This window comes from Rhyacophila brunnea, unplaced genomic scaffold (genome assembly GCF_057557595.1).
Source record: "Rhyacophila brunnea isolate RB1 unplaced genomic scaffold, BYU_Rbru_1.0 scaffold_1, whole genome shotgun sequence".
NCBI lineage: Eukaryota > Metazoa > Arthropoda > Insecta > Trichoptera > Rhyacophilidae > Rhyacophila > Rhyacophila brunnea.
This window is the reverse complement of record NW_028232751.1, coordinates 32,486,739-32,505,712: the sequence shown is the minus strand read 5'-3', so window position 1 is coordinate 32,505,712 and position 18,974 is coordinate 32,486,739. Positions and strand designations below refer to the sequence as shown.

The 18,974-nt window shown below is 29.2% G+C and overlaps 1 protein-coding gene across 8 annotated transcripts in view; it reads right to left on the bottom strand.

Moving 5' to 3' along the window:
* Pdp1 (PAR bZIP family member Pdp1) overlaps positions 1-18,974 on the bottom strand; it is a 303,300-nt gene continuing 284,326 nt past the window's right edge. For 2 of the 8 annotated variants that reach the window (XM_085943245.1, XM_085943221.1), the window contains exons 2-6: positions 17,709-17,848; positions 9,918-10,125; positions 7,031-7,134; positions 5,401-5,538; positions 466-2,542 (exon numbers count right to left, since the gene is read on the bottom strand). In XM_085943245.1, the coding sequence (XP_085799371.1) occupies positions 2,456-2,542; positions 5,401-5,538; positions 7,031-7,134; positions 9,918-10,125; positions 17,709-17,848 (677 nt within the window). In that variant the 3' untranslated portion in view covers positions 466-2,455. Of the gene's footprint in view, positions 2,543-5,400; positions 5,539-7,030; positions 7,135-9,917; positions 10,126-17,708; positions 17,849-18,974 lie in introns of all 8 variants that reach the window. The other 6 variants (XM_085943258.1, XM_085943237.1, XM_085943264.1 and 3 more) reach the window with 4 other exon arrangements.

Sequence of the window (18,974 nt, the reverse complement as noted above, 5' to 3'; positions counted from 1 at the left end):
AGATTGTGTAGCGTGGACAGTGTTACCCTTGACTATTTAATAAAGATAGATTTAGATTGCCGTTATATTATACTAGGTATATTGAAAAATTTTAAAACTACACCGTTTTTTTCTTCGCGTAATTCGGATATACGTTTTTCTGTTTTGAACGGCAAATCGGAATATAGAATAACAGTAATATTTTTAAAATTGAATATCCCGCTTCCTCAACAATAATTGTTAACAACATTTTAAAATAGTTTTTGATGTAAACTGAAATCGTATTGTGTTATAGATCATGAGCAGTTTTCAATGGCAATATTTAATATACAAATAAGGCAATGAGATATTTTGTTTCCCTAAAAAGTATATAAGGAAAAGTAATCATCTCCGACAATATAATATAACAATTCCCACTATTCGTGACTCATCATCGTTTTAAAGTTCTATCTACTGTTCTGTTATAAAATAAACTCATGAATATTTAGTTAGTTCAATAAACAATTTAATATTTCTCTAAAATGTGTTTAAATTAGGGCACCGTTCATAAAATAATATGAAGCAACAGAGATAGTGAGCAAATAAAATTTAATTATTTTAGTAAACTTAAAGTTGTAAATGCTAAAGGATGATCACAGCTTTTATGAATTAAAAACTATTGAAAGATAAATAAGTTTTTAATTATTTTACTGTTTTGATATCTTGAATAAAAAAAAAATCGATTATACGGAATTAAAATATTGATTCACTGTACATAACAGAATTTATTCAGAATGTGATTTAATTAAAACCATTGATGGTTTTCATGATTATGTAATTAAGTAATTAATATAAAATATTGACTAAGTATACACATTACAAGTAATAACTGTTATAAAAATTAGATAGGTAGGTATTTGTTATAATGAAGCTGCAATTTACTAAATTCTAATAAAAATCCTGGATAAGAAAATTAAGTGTAATTAAGTGGTAAATAATAAAAATGGAAAAATATTATTTTAGAACGGCCCCTTACATTACTTGTTTTACGCCAAAAACTTAGCACAATTATTACAACATATTACAATGACTTATGAAAGGAGGAATAGCAAACTTTCTAAATATTTCAAAAATGGATAAGTATAGAGAATGTATATACATATAACCTAGTTTTATGATAACATAAAAAAAAAACACCGTGTGCGTCAGAAGAACGTTTGTACAAATAACATTTGCATGTGCTTTTGACACATTCTGCGTAATATGATAATATAAACTTTTAACAAATAGACAATATTGAGTATCAAAATTTTAGAACTAGATGGAATCAAATTCAATTTAATGACAATATTTCAAAATGGTAACCATGTCATTCAAAAGATTTGATCAGTGTTCTGTATTTCGCAATCATTATTTGCTGCAATCTGATGAATGTTACAAAAATATGGCAATAAAAGAGTTTGTCGTAAATAATAATTATTCTTCTTCCAAGTTAAAGTTCACTCCTCGTACGGAGAATATAGACACCACGCGGCACCTCCAAGAATCCCTGTCGTTCGTCAATTTGAAGGACAGGCAGGTAGGTTAAAAGTCCCCGATCAGATGTGTATAAAGAGCCATTTACCGTGATGTGCACCACCAGATATTTAAAACTGTCAAAATTCTAAAAATTTTGCATGTCGTTAAAGAAGAGGAAATTCAGATCGGGATAGGTGATATAACGTTCGCGATAATATTAATTAATTAATTAATCTTTGCATAAGAATTTAATCAGACTACTAGTTTTAATAATTAATAGTACAAACTGTTTCAAAGAAAAACGTAAACCATCAGAGTGCAGAACAAGGAATGAAGAAAACGAATATCATAACTTAGCCGTCTATAGTTTTTTTTTTTTTTTAAATAATAGGTGAGACATAAAATTTGAACAAGGCTTCTGCAGCATAGCATTGGCTACATCAATAAAAACTATTTCTCGTATGTTCTCCAATTTTTACTATATCCGAGAGTATATACATTATTATAGTCTTCCCAACGAATGTTCATAAACCACTCATGCTTCGAATGTCGAACGTATCTTTAACATTAAACAAGTGGTCGTATGGTAACCATACGTACTTTAATAAATGAGACGATACATCGCCAGTGTTCTATGGGTATTTGATGTGTGTAGAAACAAACGACATGTAGTCGTTCTGTCTTTTTCTTATCCATAAATTGTAATAATTAAGAGAATGAAATGAGATTTTTTAAATACCTAAGTGTTGTACTTAGATCGATAGTAAAAATTAAACATTGGCTGGTAGGACTATAAGAAGTGTATCAATAATAAATATTATATAATGTAACATGGTGATTTGACAAAACCCGCTGGGCGGTTAGCGTTTGTATGTTATATGCCAGCATAGTATTGTGAAGATATTAAAAGTCTTTCTCTATGAGGCGTGCAATGTCGGGCGTCTTAAGTTGAATGAATGCCCTAATCTAGCACTAAATCTTACAACTCTGTGCATTTTGACAATCTGTCTCTCAGTGACAGATTTTCCTTCCGCAATATCTCGAGTTCGCTCTTCAGTGTTGAGTTCTGAAACGGAAAAGAAGTCATTAATTCCAGGAATAACAATACAGGCAGTCTAAATCAGCACGGAGAGGTTAATTACTAAAGTACAATACTGACTAAAAAAAATAGAATCTTGTAAAGTGCTATAACATATATCGGTCACAGGTATAAAGAATTTATTACGACATATTATGTTTTGTTCATATAGTAAGCTTTTTACATTTGAATTTGTTTATTGTATGGAGGGGAAAGATACTTAAGATATTTAAAGATATATGTAATATTGTCAATGACATTAATATGGACGAATCATCTGGAAAAGAAAATGACACTCACTTTATTGTCGGGTCTGCCGAATGGCATAATCTGTTCTAACGCCATTACAATAAAGGTGATATTTGTATAAATTCCTGATGCTTTTTGTTGGGTCTGCCGAATGGTTTGGTTCGAACGGGTTCGCTCAAATGAACATTGACATTAGAAACACTGATCTAACGCCATTACAATAAAGGTCATATTGCTATAAATTCCCGATGCGTGATATCGCATAATGGACTTGCGTGACGTCTACCTATACATGCGAATTTACTTGCTAGCTACTGTATTGAGTGCGTCGTCCATTAATAATGTCATTGAATATTGTATATATTATACTGATCGTAATACTGTGGTGTGGAGGAAGGAGTATATGTAGTAGGGGATGAAAACTAGCAATATAATAATGTTAAGGGTAAGAAGTATTACTGATAAAATTCCGTAATAAATTATTATTTTTTGATTTGGCAAAGTAAAGGTTGAAAAACAACTTCATCTTATAATATCTGTTTCAAGCTAAGATTCCCTCTGTTGTATTTAAATTGGTTTTTTAAATAGTTTAATTATGCAGATAATAATTGAATTTATTGTAAATGTTTTTACTAAAGGTACTGAAAATAACTTTCTTGTATAGAGAGATAATTGGTAAAAAAATATATCACTACGATCACTAATTTTAATAGAGCATTTATATTTTTTGCATTAAGAAAATGTATTTTCGTCAAACTGAAATAGCCGTCAGCCATGTTTATAGTAGAATCACTAAAGCACATTCTAGTTTGACGTAGTTAAGTACCATTTTTGTATGAAATAAGAAATGGAAGGATACTCTCATTTTCAAAGTTTGCATGAAAATCAGAAGAGGTTATTTTTTCCAATCACAACTAACCGTTTTATGTTAAAATGTTACACTAATCTTTGAATTATTACTAAAATAACTAATTATCAATAGAATTTTATTTTTATCTTTTATAAATATTAAATAAATAATATAAGGCAAATACTATATTACTGAAATATTGAAAGTTTTTGGTACAATAACCTCGTGTGATCTTGGAATTTCAATATTGTAGTGTTTACCAATATAAAGACAGCAGCTGTGGAAATCTAAATCTGATCATAAATTACTATGATACAACTTGTATCATACACCTTACAATCAAGTATAATCCAGGATCCGCAAATTGGCAAAGGCTCCGAGATCTAAAAAATACATTAATTGCTGACGGGGAAAATCTTTCATGAGATTGTAACAAATTGAAAATACCAATACCATCGATACAAATATTCCAAGGAGAGTCTGAAATATAAGGTACAAAAACAAACAACTTGAATATAAAACTCATAGAATGAGACAGAATGACCTATTTCCCTCACACTGGGACTATTGAATAATACGTACTTACTTAAAAACCATATTAATTAAAAACAATTAATTTAGTTACCTACAGGTTACAATAATATAATTATGATAACCCATTCAAGAATCCTATAGAATTAAATATTATTTATATTATCAATTTGTAAAATGGAATTTTATCAAGTACCTAAATGCTGTTATATGTATAGTAGGTAGATTGTTCAAAGCGATGGTGATCAAATACAATTGTCCCAAGACTGTAAGTTGATTGCTAGTGGTCGATAGAAGTCTGCACCAAGAGAAAAAGGAATTATAATGACACACATAGTGGTCGTAGTAATAGGCTATTGTTGAAAATGTATATAAATAAGTAAAAACTATTAAAAAATTATGAAGATATAGATAATGACGAGGAGGAGAGATATGCATATGTTTGAAATGGTCATATAGTAAAATTGTGTTAATTCAAAATTAATAGTGATAAAAACAAATATACTACAAAATATAAATTAGCTATTTAAATAAAACTTGGTAAAATAATGACAGACATTATTTCGTTTGATATATTAAAATTAATAAATTAAAAAAATATTCTAATTACTGTTTATGAAATGCAAATTATATTTTAGGTATAATTTTGTGAGTTTTATTTAAATAAACAAGGCTGCAAAAATAAGGTAAAATACCATATTAATTCTTAATCAAAGCTTATGGGCCTTCTAAGACTACACTAATGATGAGAAGTGGGAACCACGATCTGGGGCTAGTACCATGACTTTTTGTGTGTACTATCATCTCAGATAAAAGAAACTGCTTTCCTCATTATAATTATGTAATACTCAACCCCACTCACACCTGTATTATTCCGCAATATGAATGTTATTTTATCAAGCTTCTGTACGGGGAATGGCTATTCTGGATTGTTTGACAAATAGAAAAAACATTCAAATTATTCGGACGAGGAAAGAGTTTTGTGTTACCTTGTTTTAGAGCATATTGTTTGAATCCATCTGACTTTTAAGAATATAGATATTTTCATTAGGTATCTAATTTTTTAGACAAGGTCATGATAATATGATTATTAGGTACTACATAACTCGTCTAAATTGAAGATTCAAATATGTAGCATATCGTTACGATATTATCGTTCGTGTGATATATCGATGGTTGTATTATAATATAATTAATAAATTATTCAATATCCCACCTCCTTCTCTAGGAAGCCTGCGCGGAGTGCGATTTGATTCTCCTTCATGCGGCGTGCATCTCGCGACCGTTTGGCAGCCATGTTGTTCTTTCGCCGACGCGCCCAATACTTGTCATCCTTTAAGTCATCGGGAACAAACTAAACAAAATAAACATGGTAAGGATATTCCATAAAATATGGTGTTTCTTTTCTCTGATATTTTAGAAGAAAATATTTAAACTTCAAGGAATTTACAGTAGGCCAGAAAATTGCCTTTATAATGTCTTAACATGGGCATTCATGATGTGTCCATTTCATTATGGTCTGTTTTGACCACGTCCATATGGACATGTTAAAATTGTTTGTTATATTTACACCATGTCCACATGGTCATATAAAATTTATTTAAAAATAGTACACATTTCCATAGCAAATAAAATAATTGCTATTTTAAAATGCTACAGTTCCATTTGGACGCTTGGACGCATTATAAATTCCCAGTATTAATTTAATTTTCAAAAAATTTACAACACCAATATTCTTATACTAAGACTTTATTTTATTGTGGGAATGAAAGTATATTTTCTATTTGTAGATAATAAGGGTAAGATCAATGACTTTTCTTATACTAAACTTATTTTATATAGATACTATGACACTATTATAATAGTGAAAATGTTTAAACTTAATTTAATTTAAAAAATAGCATGACTTGTAAATTATTCGGTTTATTGTCTGTTCAGAGTGACATGAAGTAACGAAGGATAGCGATTACGCGTTGACTTCCATGGTGATTGATTGTTGATTACAATTTTGTATCTATTAAAATTTAGCACAATCCTTTGCTTCTCCACTTCTCTATGAACAGACACTACTTATAAGATAAATTAATTATTTATAACAATCGCCATTGCACATAACAAATTTATAATTTCAATTAATAACATAATAAATACATAACTAGGATGACACGAATATATTTTATATTTATTCCATAATATATTCAGCAGACAATTTACAACGCTATGCAAATTTAAAATAAAACAATATTTTTCAATTAGTTTAATAAAAGCTATCATAAATTAATTAGCAAAGTTGTTTAATTTGTATATAAATGTCATTAAATTTATTATGATATTTTTATCAAACGCAACACGCCGGTAGTAGAAGAACGCACAAATTTTCACAATGCAATCGCCAAGCTGCCAAATGCTGCAATATATTATGAGATTATAATAAAAACACATGAAAATTATGGTATTATAGATGTCGCCACAAATATTAAATCAGAAAACAAACAAGAATAAATAATATGTAACATTAGTACAGCCTTTTTTATTAAAACAGTGATAGGTGAATTGATTCTGTAATTTTATCTGATACATATATATATATATATATATATTATATTTCTGGAGGTAGCAGAGTTCAATTGACTTTTGTATTTTTGACAACTCCGATTTGTTATTCCTGTTTCAGTGATTATTCGCTTGATAAACATCTTCTTTAGACAAGTAAGTAGGGGTTTATAATATATTTTATGTATTGCAGTGTAAATTTACAGAATCATTTTCATGTTGAAGTGTGGTGGAGATGATAGGATATATTTTCTGAATTCTAGGAGTGTTTAATTATTGTTTTTGCTAATTACCTGTTTCCGTGACTTCTTAACCATTGGTTGGGGCTTTAACTCTTCGTCAGAAAATGCGCGTGTTCGTGGATCAAAGTCTCGTCCGGATGACGCCATTGAAAAGGCTGTAATGATATAGATATAAGACTTCGAATATCATCCTTAATTTTGTATTTTTTATAATACCAATTCAAGTAATTATTGCTTGACAGTAAGAAGGCATATTACATTACAATTTTCCAAATATTTTTTTTATATAAGTAATACGTTTTTTCGTCATCAAAAATAATTTCGTTAGATTATTTATTTAACATAAATTTATATAAATTATCAAAATGTATGGAAAATAAAAAAAAATGTTTTGTCACAACTTTACATACCTATATGTCACAGAATTCAAGTACCCATACAGGATATCTATCTTGTATTGAATGACCATCTCAGTAAAATAAATACTACTGTGTTAAGACATTTAATTATATTACACTACGATTTGCAAAAAATCATCCATTGATGTAACCTTGTGGATCAATAACATATTTTTTTCGCCCGCGCTTTAGTTTGAGTATCACAGGTAGCTGGTACACAATAATTATTAATCGCATATATAAAAAAATATAAATATTGAGAAATGAATCTGTCATATATTTAATTGAGTATAATATAGACAAAAACACACTTGGAAGATTTTATACTATAACATTTATAAGATGTATTTTTATATTCATATAATAATATTGTTAGGAGGGCCAAAGATAATATATGTATCAATATTTAAAAAATAGAATATTATCATTTGGCAATCAACATAATTAGATTTTTCATATAAATAGTTCCATCACTTTTAAGTATGTAGCAGTTATGTAAATTTATTTTAATGTTTCATCAACAATAATGATATTTTCATATACAATTTTAACACCAGAAAAAAGTAATTACGTTGGTACAGAATGTATATAAAAGCAATCGCTAAGCAATGTTAATTTATATTATAATATATTATTGAGTATATATTATAGACTCATTTAAAAACATTAAATTCATTCGCCAAGCATTAAAATTACACTATTCTAAAAGTATTTAAATGGGATCATTTGAGATGGAGTAGATTTGTTTTAACATTTAGTTTAGTATTTAATAAACAAAGTTTACTACAGGGAACTGAGACTGTTTTTATCATTTTATTAAGGTGATTGACTTGTGCGTTTTTATGTACTTGAAGGTCTGAGGGACAGACAGGTTTTGAGGGCCCATTAGGAAAAGTTTGCCTGCGCAATAAAGCGCTATAGTTATGTTGCCAGGATTTAGAAAAAAAGTTTATTCATATTCATCAAATTGTACATTTAGACGAACACACCAATTGCTCGATGCTTCATAGACAATCAGCAGAGGTGCTTTATCACCCTTACATAGAATACCTACATCTAAAATTATTATGTGAGGGGTTAGTAGATGATTTAGAGATAATCGTTTGCTATGTATCATTTCTTATCATTCATTGGAAGATACGAATATATTTAAAAAAATATATATGAGTACTTTCATGTAAAAAGCTACATAATGCCTTTTTTACATTTCGGCCATGGTGAAGACTGTATATTATGGTTAAATACTATATAACATTGGTTTTTTTCGTTACATTAGAAATGACTCTAAATTGATTCTAATATAATCGTATATACTTGATGATAATTAAGGTCTCAACAGTTTTTTGGTTTTGTTCTGGAAATATTGATTTTTTATGTATCTTTTGGCATTTAAGTACTCATATGAAAGCATCGCTTTAAATGAAAAGTTACCTATTATAAATACTCCTTGTTATAATGTTGAATAAATTCTTTTTTAAGAATATAATTACCATTTATAATCTTATATTATTACGCATAATATACTTACATACATATTAATTATTATTTGGCAATTGTATTGAAACAAGTAATTTTTGTTAATTATTCTATTTTATCTGAGTAATCTACGTTGACATCTGTTCGGTTGGTTATAGTCGACCGTTTTGAAGATGGGTTTATAGCCCGAAACAGCTGACAACGTAAATAACTAGTAGAATAATTAATAAAAATAACTTTATTTCAAAACCAGTTCAATATTACAAGATATAGGGCAAAGGTAGAAGATATGGCCAAATTTCGTGAATACGTCATATTATTAATTACAATATTAGCTGTGTTTATTATTTTGTTAAAATATTAACCAGTCTTTCAATGTGGTAATTGCTGTTCTGATATATTAAACATATCACTGTTATTGTCATAAAAATGGTAGCCGAAACATCAATTAGACACAGATTATGTAGCATTAGAAAATTACAATTATCTACTAGGTTTGCCCATAATATTGCAATCAAACAATAAATTAACTTAACTTATGTACTATGTGAGTGAAATGAAAAATGTCAATCTTTCACAGATAATATTATAATAATTTATTTTATTGGTAATTTATTTCTGTTGGTATTGTTATTAAAACTGTGTTTGAAAACTGTATTTTTTACTCATAATATAAATAAAGAATAATGAAAATTTAAAAAGAGAAAGAGATTGATTTATTTGACATTAAAAGTGTTAAAGCTTTCACTTATATTTTGGCCAATGGATTTGTCAGAATGATGCACATTTTTATTAGGCTTTCTCTACGATCAAATTATAAATTTAGATAGAAAAGACAATACGATGTTATTGACAGTATTAATGTCAATTATTTTATAATAAATGGTTACAATTTAATGTATGTGATTTTATTGACTACTTAAGACAAAAAGAAAAAGAAATATCAGTTTAAACAAAAATTTAGTAGGTAATTTTTAGTAGATATAATATTTGTTTTTGACTTACATTGAAAAAGAATTCTTTTTCATTTGACTCACAAAGGGATAAAATATTTTTATACTAACTCGAATCTGCAGGTGACAGTGGTGGATTGATGGTGTCGGGACTCATGCACTCCGATGGCGTTGGAGACATCTCCCTCTTGGTTGTGACCTGCGATGCGAGCCCCCCGAGACCGGCTGAGTGGCCGAACACTGTGGGGGCCATGTGGCCACCAGCCAACCCGTCTCCAGGCATCCCGTTCTCTGATAGGAATTCATCCAGGTCCACGTACTGAAATCAGATTTCCAACGCGGACATTAATCTTAAATCAATTAAGTGATTTTGAAAATGATCCATATTTTCTTATTTTTCTTTTAACTAGGCCTTACTTACATTGGATTATAGTACGAAGTATGAAATCAAGAAGGTATCAAGCTCAATATTTCATACAAAACACATCACTGAATATATATGAGATGATCTTGTAGTAATCTAGTAACTATTTAACGTTACTGGTCACCAAATAGAAAACACTGGACCTAGGTTTACCTGTTTACTGTTATAAATAAGGTATTCGACAAAATATACTTAGCAATAATACGTAAATAGGTGATTACTTATGTAGCTACATTATAACTTATCAATGCATTCAGAATATATTATTGTACCTCTTCTGTACTGTGAGAATGTTTTATTACTTAGTTAAAAATAGTTAATATAACATATTTAAGAATTCATTATAAAATATTATATTGGATTTATAATTCCAAACGATTGCGTACATTTTTATTTAAATCTTGTATAATGTTATATACCGTTTCTCATTCCTGTATTATTTTAGCTACAATGATATTTGCTGAGTTCATTGATGTAGTAACTTTAAATCCACTCGCAAATGTATAATATATAAAATGGTATTAAAACTTTGGTAACCATTTATTGAATCCCTATCTGGGATGTAGTAGAGAAGAATACCATATAGTATGCACCAATGTCTTGATTGTAAATTGTTAACCAAATTGGGGTTTGAACCCATAACACTCGCATGTCATCATGTGTGATCGATGACAATAGAGTCTAAAAATAAATTACCGATTGTGTCATATTTAGATTAAAACTAAGTATCTTTACTACGTTTGACAAGGTAAATGATTACTTATTTCTGGGCAATGAATTTATTTTTATAATCATGCCGTTAAATTTAATAATATATTTACATATTAGTTAAATAATTAAGTAAAAACGTTTAGAACACTGAATACATAAAAGAATATGTCGGTATACATAAGCATATTATTATCTTGTCAACGTAGTCTCTATAAATAATAAAATACTTTATTTATTGTAATTAATTGACTGTAATACCGGCATGCAATTTTTCTTTGGTATTATAATGCCAATAAATTAAATGTTCGACATTCAGGATTTTAAGTATTTACATACAAGCTTGGACTTTGTTTCCTTTGTTAATGTAAAAAATGGTTAATTTTAAAATATAGAACAAAACACATTATACGACAAGTATCGCAAGCTAAATAATATTGTATTATTTTGATATGAAATAAAATCATACTCAACCATCCATACGATAACTATATTATGTAGTAATTGAAAAAAGTGGATGTTTGTAAGATTTTTTCGATTACTTATGGATTGCGATAATTGACTCACGAGAAATTCAAACCTGAAAAATAAATTAGACATACGAATTGTATTAATAATAGTTTGTGAAAAATAACATAAAATCAATATATAATGGAAGTGAAAAACTTCCATGCAATATTACAAAAATATTAGCAACAAATAAAAAACACATACCAAAGCTTTTTCCTATCATGGAAGCGTTGTGTGCAAACAAATTTAAATTGTTAATGACAATATTATGTTTGATCACTCTAATGATTTCGACTGTCGATTTATGGTGTAAAGCCATTATATTAACCAAAATAAACAAACCGATTATGCCGATTATTAAATGATGTCGATTACGAACAATATACCTAATATTGTGTTTTAATTGATTTAATTAGACAATTTTATATGATAAACTGTTTGTAGAAAATGATGATTGTTTCATATTGGAAAAAAAAATGATAACACGTTAATTAATATGAACGAAGTAATGCAATCTAAATATTTAACAGTTTACCACACTGCATTTTAAGTTACAAAATAACTATCACTAATATCAGAAATTGCCATTTGGTGCAGCGGTCTGACTATATAGGGCCTTGGTACTCGTATATATGTATAACATGTAGTTGCTCGCTATAGTCCTAATTGCATTGTCAAATAAGGTACATAGGGCCTAAAATATAGACCAATTAAAAATGCCGGGACGAATCTTATCTACTTACTCATCGTTTGTGATAAATATAAAAAACGCACACTATTGTTATTGAAAATAATACTGAATTCAGTCAACGAAACAATTTATGGTTAGGGTAAGGCAGTGGTTCTTAACCGGTGCATAGCTTGTTGCAAGTGCACCGCGAAAAGAATGATGAAGTAGAAAAATCCGCGAAATAGTGAACACCGAAAAAGTCCTTCGCGAAATTACGAAAGCCGGCGAAAGATATAATGTGATTACGATTTTGAATAATTTAAAATACTATGGGAGTTATGTGTAGGATTTTTTACGGACTGTGCTCCGTCAAAGGTATGCTCATTTAAAGCATTCGTTACCCTCGCAAAGACAAGAAACCCTAATATTATATATACGCAATATTTTTACACAGGGAATCTCCAGTTTCGAAAACATTACCAGCAGCACTAACCTGTACTAGACCATGTTGTAAATATGGTAAATTTTATCAAATTGAGACTTTAAAAATGCGTGTTTTGCATTTCTATGGAAATTAAGTAGAAATGTTTGCTTTTTCACACTGAAGTGAGGTGGTTATCTAGGGGTAAAGTTTTATGCCGATCCATATAACTTAGATGAATTGTTAATCTTTTTCCAAAATGAAGGTATGGATGATTTTGTAAAATGTCTTCAGAATGATGATTGGTGTGCTAAAATGGCATATTTAGCAGATATTTTAAATTACTTAAATAATGTTAACACACGCATTCAAGGAAAAAATGAGAATTTTCTGACATCTACTGACAAATTGACAGGATTACGGGAAAAAACTCATTGGAAAAATCAAATAATAGGGAAAAATTAAGTGGATAATAAATGTTTCCTTCACTTAACGAAAACATTGCCGTGGGAATTATTTCCGCTATATAAGAACATTTAACTTTATCGAAGTAAACATTGCATATTACTTCCATCCTTCCTTCCTTCCTTAAATATAGAAAATTATGACTGGATACGAAATCCATTTGCTACGATTGATACATCGAGTTGTGAATTTAGATTTCTGTCCAAGACGAATATCCAGCTCTATACACGAGGGCACTGAAGATCTTGTTATAGTTTTCAACATCATATTTGTGTGAGCTCGGTTTCTCAACAATAACTAATATAAAAACTAAAAACGAGAAAGACTTACATACGAATTCAGACGAAAAATTAATTGAGGGTAGCTATATCAAATATTCGACCTAATATTTCTGAAATCTGCAAAATCCGACAACCTCAGGTATCACGTTATTTGGTTTTCACATAAAATCAATTCCATTTTGTTAACAGTACTTTTAGTTACAGTTTTTCCATATATTTATATATCTTTTATTTAATAATTCTTTTCTTTGACTGTTATGTACTTAATCTGTTAATTTGTAATAAAAGTTATGTCAGCATATTTTTCTTTGTTTTCTGACCGTTTGATTTTGGTGCACCGCAATTTTTTCTTGTTATCAAAAGTGTACCGTGACTTCGAAAAGGTTAAGAACCACCGGGGTAAGGGTTAAGGCTTATATATTTTTTCACAAAAAATATTTATGCATGTTGGCGCTTAGTCCTACGTACCTGTATTGTCTACAGATAAAAAAATATGAAAATCCCATTTTAATATCGTGGAAGCTGGTTCAAATAATTGCGATTAAATTTTGGCCTCTTGGACGGCTTAGGCGTGTAGGCAAGATTAACAAATCGCACACGGTTTGGATTCCCACATCTGACAAACATGACATGTGATTTGACTAGGGGAAATACCGAATATATTGAGCAAATGGATAACCATAGTAACGCACGTATATATTAATAATTTAGTTGCTAGGACCACCCCCTTAGCAACCAATAATAGTCTTTTACTTTTTACGGATTTTTCTGAAATAAATTTTCATACAAAACTGAATTAACTGAAAATGAATTCAATTCTGCTTAAGATGGCTAAAAGTATTAAAAGAATGCATTGGCATCGTGTTCTGATATATTCTAAAAGATTCAAATGTAGGGAAGTTAGTTAAAAATCGATTGCAAGATTTGTACTGGACAAACAAGAATACTAGCTAATAAAAACGTTGTTATAATAAAATTGTATTATTTCCCGTAAGTGTATGTTAGTGTAACGTTCACTTTATTTACTATTTTACCAATTGAATATTAGGAATGCATGAAACTTCCAGCCTCTATGTGTCATTAAATTTAATATATTATTATCGATTTTTTTTGGAATCGTATAGCCAAAAATATTCGTTATAAAAAACGCGTTCCTGTTTAATTTCCTGAAAGCCAGCGCACAAAATAATAATTGAAATATCGATTTAGTGAATGTTGAGATCCTGAACATACTCTCTCCGAGGATAACTGATTCTTTGGAATATTTAAATATATTTTTATTTGCAAAAATAATATTATACGGACATCACATTAAGTCATAACATAACATATTATTATTATTATATCGTCAATGGTGTGCAAAAAAGGAAAACAGGTAATACGCGCACAAATAATAATCACTCAATAATACGAGTACTTACGATAAGATTTTCAATATTGGTTTCGAGCGGAGACATAAAAAATAAAGATTTATTATTGGTAATATTATTTAGGTAAAATGCAATGTCCTAATAAATTTATCGAATTATCAACACATTTGCTGCTGACTAGATAATGACTTTTTAATTACCACCTTTAAAATGCACGTTAATTACATCGATCGGCCGCCTGGTGTCTTCAGCTGCCAAAGTATTAATTACCACATTTAAATAACAAGCTAATTATATCTAATGGCCCCTAATGAGGACACAAACGGGTGTGCCGCCCGCGTGGCGTCCAAAGTATTAATAGTTAACGGGCCGCCACAATATTTTGTGATTATTGATGGTAATACTAAAATTATGATCAATATTTGTAATAGTGATTGTACTAATTTTATGCATTGCATATTCTTAGAATGAAACAATTATTATTACGACGGTGATCTGACAATAGTATCTATCTGACATATAGTCAATTTTTCAGGGGGTACAAAAAACTGTTTTTGTCGGTATCAATATGATTTTTATTTTTCAAGTGAAATGATTTAATATTAGTACTAAAACAGTGATTTAAAGAAGATGTATGGAAATATGCCATATAATAAAAGAATCATGCAGATAGTATTTCGTTTTAGTTTCTAGACACTTCTTTCAACTAGTAAATGAGTCGATGCAGATAGACACTATTTTACGCGTCAAATTTAAGCACTTTAGGATTTTTTTCGTAGAACAATAATATTTCCATTCGATCCGTTACCAAATTTTGTACAAAATCACCAATAATGCAGAATTCGCCAAAACTGCAGATAGATACTATTGTCAGATCACAGTCGATTAGGTTAGTTATATTAAGTATAATTATAAATTTATTATTTTGTAGTAAGAATACGTATAATAACTTCAAGCAAGTATTCAATATCACAAATTGAATGAAAACATTGTTTGAAAACGATAGATAGCCGTAGAGGCATTGGAGAAAGTTTATTGACATAGACAAGATGTACCTTTGTCTTAGGTATTTTAATTTATGCATGTGATAACCAGTTGTAAGTGCGATTTACTAGTGTTGACTTGATCGATTTGAGATTTGAATCAAAATACATATTATATTATAATATACCTAGTGTGATTATAAGTTGGTATAAGGCAGAGTAGAATACCGGGTGTCAACAACGTAAGCCGTTTGATAAAAGATGTCGATTAGAAGAGACATTTGCCCCTTAAAAGATTGTGGGTAGGGTGACAATAATACGGATTTAATTTTAGTTTAGTTTACAAAGAATCATATTAAATCTTTCTCTGAAGCCAAATACAATACTTGCGTTTGATTATGCCTGGCTTGGATAATTATTAAGTATTTATTATTATTATTAAATTGAATATTTAGGTAGGTACTTTTGTGGACAAAATATGGATGGCTATTTTGAGCTGATTCTTTACAATATGTTTTTAAATATAAATGAATGAACAAATCTTTGGTTGAACACACATAATTTTGAAAACACTTCTGAGAAAATATATCATAACCAATAGAAAAAATCTTTTTTGAAAAAGGTAAGACACAGGAATTGAACCTGCATTTCTCGGATTTCGCGCCCATGCACATAGATCACTATGCTATAGGCGTCATACTTAATTGCAACAAATATTAACTAATGGCGCTTAATACTCTCTGAAGCGCTTTCCAAATTGAGTTACTATTTTCTCACAAGTGTTTTAAAAATTATGTACTTTCAATAATTAGAATGTTACATTCTTAAATCTTGTAAATTATTTTTTGAATAAAAAATAGTTAATTTAAACCTTTGGTTCTTTATTAAACTTATAGGTATGGGTATGATAGAATAATCTAAACAAGGCATTGGTCGGAACATATTAGGCACATCCAATAAGGAGAATTTAATAAAACAAACGTAAATACGTCATCGTCATTGATGAGGGTATTTTTCTTACAAATCTGAATTTGATAAACCAAATTAACTTAATTTATTATATAAGGTAGGTAGTAAAATCACGTACATATGATTTAATAAACAGGTACTTAGATATTCGTACTTAGCTTATTATTAATAGCTTTGTATGAAATAAATCAGCTAAAAAAATAGGTACAAAAATTTTATGAAGAAACAAAAAAGAATTTTCTGGTTACGTGCCGAGTGCCAATAAACTTTTTGTTTTTTTAAGTGCCGCTTCGTGTTTTTTTGTAGTTTTTTATGACGATATAGTATTATTATTATGTTATATGACGGTGGTAAGACACAAATTAATTTTACCCATTATCTCTTATAGAGTTTTTATGGCTTGTATGAATTGGGTTGGGTTTGCAGTCCCTGGGTAATTGATTGACCGTGAACTAAAAAACGAACGAATTCAAAATTACGTTATTTTGGCCGAAATATTATTATAAGCATTATGTATACAATTATTAATAATAGTCATGACGTATGAACGGGCGTCTTTCTAACGTACTCAAATTAAAGTCCACAATTATTTTGTAAAAAATTTAAAAAGTTTATAAAATTAATTTATCTAATTGAAAAGAATAATAGTTGGCAAACCAAACTATTTAAAAACGAAACGACAAAAGAGTAGGCGTTGTAATATTTTTTTTCTTGATTTGTCTAACAACCGTTGGAATCCGATTGTTCTTCCAAAAAATACTTTATGTTTTTTCTTAGTGCAATACAATAAATCAACCATACAAGCTGCAAATAAATTTTCTTCGTAAAAAAATCATTAAATAATAATAGCAATAATCGGTATGTAGCGAAAAGAAAGATAATTCAAATGCACACTGACGGAGTGAGTGGGGGGAGGGCGGGGTCGTAAACGAACACAAAACAGATGACAACGAATAAAACGATAATAATTATTATTGATTGTTATGGGAAATGGGGTAGAATTTTGGACGTAAAAAAGTGACAATTTGTATGCAGTGAGAATAGGCACATCAATCACGCAAAGCCAAAGAGAGAAAAGAGATGGTTGTGTTGATTACTGACTTCTTGTACCTTGAGATCAGCGTCGTAGGGTAAAGTTTTGTCCCATAAATTTGGCCCTAGGAAGGCGGCCTGCGCCTCCACGTTGGACCACAGCTCATTATCGTCTTTTTTATCAGTGTCCTTGCTGTTGCTGGACTTTCCTGAAAACATAAAACAATTTAATTTAGTATAAACAGTTGGTACATACAGTAATCTAGGAATTTTGGTTATTTTCAGTAAAATAAATTTCTCAGAGCTTCTCAGAAGCATTTATCACACTATAACATGGATGCTTCATCTATTTCCAAATATCGATAGTTAACTCCACAATATATGTCTGATAAATGGCGTTTTTGTGTTTCAAGTAGGTATAAGTTGTTAATTTTAACGTTAGTTTCTTCTTTACCACCTTGTATTGTATTTTCAAATTTTTCCTATTTGTATTAATCAATAAACTTTTTATTAACAATAAATAATATTATGTTTAGCATCGTTTTATATTTGAAGCACCTAGTTTTAAAAGCCACTAAAACGATTTTAAGTAATTAAGAAAAATGAGAAAAACAATTTTATGTAGTATTGAGAAAAAAATGACAAAAACTCATACCTATTAATTATGTGAACTTTATGTATTTATTTTTTTATTCGTACATTCTAAAGAGTATTTTGGCTTATCCATTTTAGGGGTATTTAAAAACATACCCAACCATTTTAGCGTGTTTTGAAATTTACTCTAATTTTTGATCATACGTGTTGACGGTTTTTGGCGTTTTTTAAAGTTCAATATTTGGCTGATATAGGTAACAAAAATATCAATCTAAATACATTATCTAACTCAAAAAATTTAAAAACTGTTTTAGGGGGATTTGAAACTAGGCGCTTCATTTATCTGTTTTCGTAAGTCAACAATATGAGTTTTCAAATATTGTTTTCGTGGGATTTTCATAGGTTTTAAGATACTATAGAATATTCACGTTTTTTGTTAAATTTTGATATTGTGTGAACTGATCGGTTTTTGGAAATAGGCATCTGAATTATAATATTGTCAAAATATTCTTTCTTCATTTTCATTTTAAACATTTCTATGTTGAGCACCATACAGAGAAATATTACATTACAATATCATATTTGACAGAAGAGGATCATAGTATGGTCATTCACATAGCTCCACTCTGGTTTTATTAATAGATTTTTGTTTTTACGAAAAATGGATGTAACCTATTAGGTACATACTCATTGACAAGAGACACATTGAAAACAGCAAGTAAATTTTCTAAACCCGGGATT